The sequence below is a fragment of the Numida meleagris genome, chromosome 5 (assembly GCF_002078875.1).
Source record: "Numida meleagris isolate 19003 breed g44 Domestic line chromosome 5, NumMel1.0, whole genome shotgun sequence".
NCBI lineage: Eukaryota > Metazoa > Chordata > Aves > Galliformes > Numididae > Numida > Numida meleagris.
The window spans coordinates 12626041-12629680 of NC_034413.1; the positions used below are offsets into that span (position 1 = coordinate 12626041).

General features: G+C 64.3%; 1 protein-coding gene across 1 annotated transcript; it reads left to right on the plus strand.

The window, feature by feature from the left end:
- On the plus strand, positions 1-3246 carry TWNK (twinkle mtDNA helicase; the record flags this gene model as incomplete). Its single annotated transcript, XM_021400004.1, is given in 5 exon segments — positions 1-1143; positions 1276-1516; positions 1753-1860; positions 2203-2344; positions 2605-3246. Coding segments are annotated over 5 exon segments (1440 nt in total). The 3' UTR covers positions 2827-3246.

The window sequence follows — 3640 nt, forward strand, 5'->3', positions numbered from 1 at the left end:
TGGCGCAGCGGCGGTACAAGAAGGACGTGCTGCCCGAGCCCGGCGGCGCCGCGCCCGCCGTGTCCGTCACCGAGATCCGGCGGTACCTGCGCGCTCAGGGCATCCCGTTCCAGGACGGCTACAGCTGCCTGCACGCCCCCAGCCTGTTCGGGCCGGAGCCGCCCACCGCCGGGCCGCCCTTCACGCTGTTCATCGACAAGACGACGGGCAGCTTCCTCTGCACCGCCACGCTGGCCGAGGGCGGCTGGCAGGACCTGCAGGCTGCCGTGGAGCTGCGGCACCGCGGGGTCCCGGCGCCCAGCCCTGAGGAAAGAGAGCACGAGGAAGAGGAGGCGGAGGCGAGGAGGGCGCGTGAGGATGCCCGGCGCATCTGGGAGCGGGCGCTGCCGCTGGGAGAGCTGCTGGACGAGGAGGAGATGCAGGCCACCAAGGCGGCCTTCGGCATCGCCCCGCTGGCCGACGGCACGCTGAAGCGCTTCGGGGTGCGCTACCTGCGGGCGGCCAAGGCCCTGGTGTTCCCTTGGTTCGCGCCACGCGACGCGGCGCTGCGGGGCCTGAAGCTGCTGGTGGCGGAGCAGCGTGGTGACACGGTGAGCTACACGGAGGAGACGTTTCCTCGCTTTGACGCCTACCGCAACCTCTTCGGGCTGCCGCTGATCGGCCGCCGCGACACCGAGGTGGTGCTGACTGGGAGGGAGCTGGACGCCCTGGCCCTGCATCAGGCCACCGGTGTGCCCTGCCTGGCGCTGCCGCGCGGGGCCACCATCCTGCCACCCTCCCTGCTGCCTTACCTGGAGCAGTTCAGGCGCGTCACGCTGTGGCTGGGCGATGACCTGCGCTCCTGGGAGGCTGCCAAGCTCTTTGCCCGCAAGCTGAACCCCAAGCGCTGCTCGCTTGTGCGGCCCGGAGACCTTCAGCCGCGGCCCTTGGAGGCGTTGAATCGGGGCCTGAACCTCACCAAGATCCTGCGTGCCGCCCTGCCTGCCGGACACAAAGCCATCGTCTCCTTCCGACAGCTACGCGAGGAGGTGTTTGGGGAGCTGGCCAACAGCGAGCAGGTGGCCGGTGTCAAGTGGGCGCGCTTCCCCGAGCTCAACAAGCTACTCAAGGGGCATCGCCGGGGCGAGCTCACCGTCTTCACCGGTGAGGGTCTCTGCCCAAAGCCTGGCATGGGATGCTGCTCATCCCAAGCTTGAGTTGCTGCTGTTGGATTCTTCTCCAACCACCCTTTGGTACGACCATCACCGTTGCACTCACTTCTCTATTTACTTCCAGGTCCGACAGGCAGCGGAAAGACGACGTTCATCAGCGAGTATGCGCTGGACCTGTGCACACAAGGGGTGTGCACACTGTGGGGCAGCTTCGAGATCAACAACATCCGCCTGGCGAAGATCATGCTGACCCAGTTTGCCACCCGGCGCCTGGAGGAACAGCTGGAGCTGTATGACGAGTGGGCCGACCGCTTTGAGGACCTGCCGCTCTACTTCATGACCTTCCACGGCCAACAGAATATCAAGTACAGCACCGTCACTTTGTCCCCTAATGGTGTTCTCCTTCCGTGTGCTGTGGTGCAGAGGGGTAGCTGTGGAGTTGGGCACACTGTGGTGGTTGGGGTCGCAAGGGTGGCACATGGGGCTGTGCAGTGGCATCTGTCTGGTGTAGAGTGGAGGGAGGGGAACAGGCACTGTGGTGCCAACAGCTCCCCCTGTGCCTGGCTGGGTGTCCCCAATGCTCCTGCTGTTCACCTTGCAGGACGGTGCTCGACACCATGCAGCACGCTGTCTACATGTATGACATCACCCACGTGGTGGTGGACAACCTGCAGTTCATGATGGGCCACGAGCAGCTCTCGGCAGACAGGTAATGCTTCTCTGGGGGTTGTGACACCACCTGGGTGTCCTGTTCAGTGTAGGAACCCACGTTAGAATCATTAAGGTTGGAAAATACCTCTTCTAAGATCATCTAGTCCAACCCCAAGCCATCCCTGCCATGCCCACTAAACCACGTCCCTCAGTGCCACATCTGTTTCTTTAACACCTCCAGGGATGATAACTTCACCACCAGCCAGTTCCAATCCCTCACCACTCTCTGAGAAGAAACGTTTCTTAGTGTCCAACCTACCCCATTTTGGGGCAGTCACCCCCAGAGAGCGCATGGGGATGTGGTGCTGCCCCCAGTGTGCCCCCCTGCTGTCCCCTGCAGGTTGGCAGCACAGGACTTCATCGTCGGCGCCTTCCGGAAGTTCGCCACCGACAACACGTGCCACATCACGCTGGTCATCCACCCGCGCAAGGAGGATGACGAGAAGGAGCTGCAGACCGCCTCCATCTTCGGCTCCGCCAAGGTGGCTCCTCCTGGCCCTCAGGCGGGGGACGGGGTGGGGACATCGGCACGCTGTGACCCAAAATGTGCTGTGGTGGGGCTGGGTGTCCCCTGTCACCTGGTAGCACACAGCTGATTGATGCTCATCAGCCGTGGGTGGGACGTGGCATGAGTTGCTCCATGGGACAGTGGTGTTGGGGTGCCCCGTGCCCTGCAGCACCCCCTGGAGATGTTCTCCTCCCCCAGGCCAGCCAGGAGGCCGACAACGTCCTCATCCTGCAGGACCGCAAGCTGACAACGGGTCCTGGGAAGCGCTACCTGCAGGTGTCCAAGAACCGCTTCGATGGCGATGTAGGTGTCTTCCCGCTGGAGTTCAGCAAGGCCTCGCTCACCTTCTCCTCCTACGGCAAAAGCAAGGCCAAGCTGAAGAAGGTGAAGGAGGAGAAGGCGTCTTCACCCAAGAAGGGTCCCAGTGGAGGTGCGGGCAGCTCCAGCAAGCCCTGAGTGCTGCAGGGACAACCTTGGCACTCGGGCACACCATGTGCCACGTGTCCGTGCTCCTCCTGCGCAGAGCATCCTCACAGGCCTGGGAGACGTGAGAGAAGCGGGAGAGGATGCGCAGACTTTCGGGTCTCTGGACCCTGATCAGGTTGTTATATGGCTGCTAAGTGGAGGCCATGGCCCAGGTTTGCCTCCCATATGGTATGGTGCTGGAGCAGCTCTGCCGGCTCTGACCCCGGCCCCCTCCAGCCGTGGGGTACCACCAGCAGCAAGGCCTCAGGGACCCAGCCGTGGGCACGTTGGAGCCTCTCATGGCAGAACACTGTGTCTGAGCCCATCCTCCCCGCCGTGGGGAGCCCCCCAGTGGGCTTTTGGCCCCATCCTTCTGTTTTCTTTACACTTTTATTAAAGCAGAACTGAGAGTGCTGTTTGTCCTTTGCTACCCATGAGCGAGGAGGGGGTGTCCCCGTGCTTCCATCCCCCCCCCCCCCCCCCCCGCCTTTGAGCCCCCTTCTGCCACAGGCTTGGACCATACCCTGGCTGTGGGGTCCCACCTGCGGGCAGGACGGCACTGTGGGGCCACATGGCCCCACGCACACACACACCTCCCACCCCAGCGCTGACCCAGCGGCGGGCACCTCCCCACCACCGCGCCCCACGGCACCCACGCGTGGGTTCCCCACCCGCACCCCATACGCGTGGGGCTGGAAGAAGGCAGCGGGTGCCGCAACAGGAGCCGGGCCCATGGCGGAGGACGGGGACGCGGAGGTGAGCGGGGCACGGCCCCCCCTGCTGCCTGCGGGGCCGGGAGGCGGGC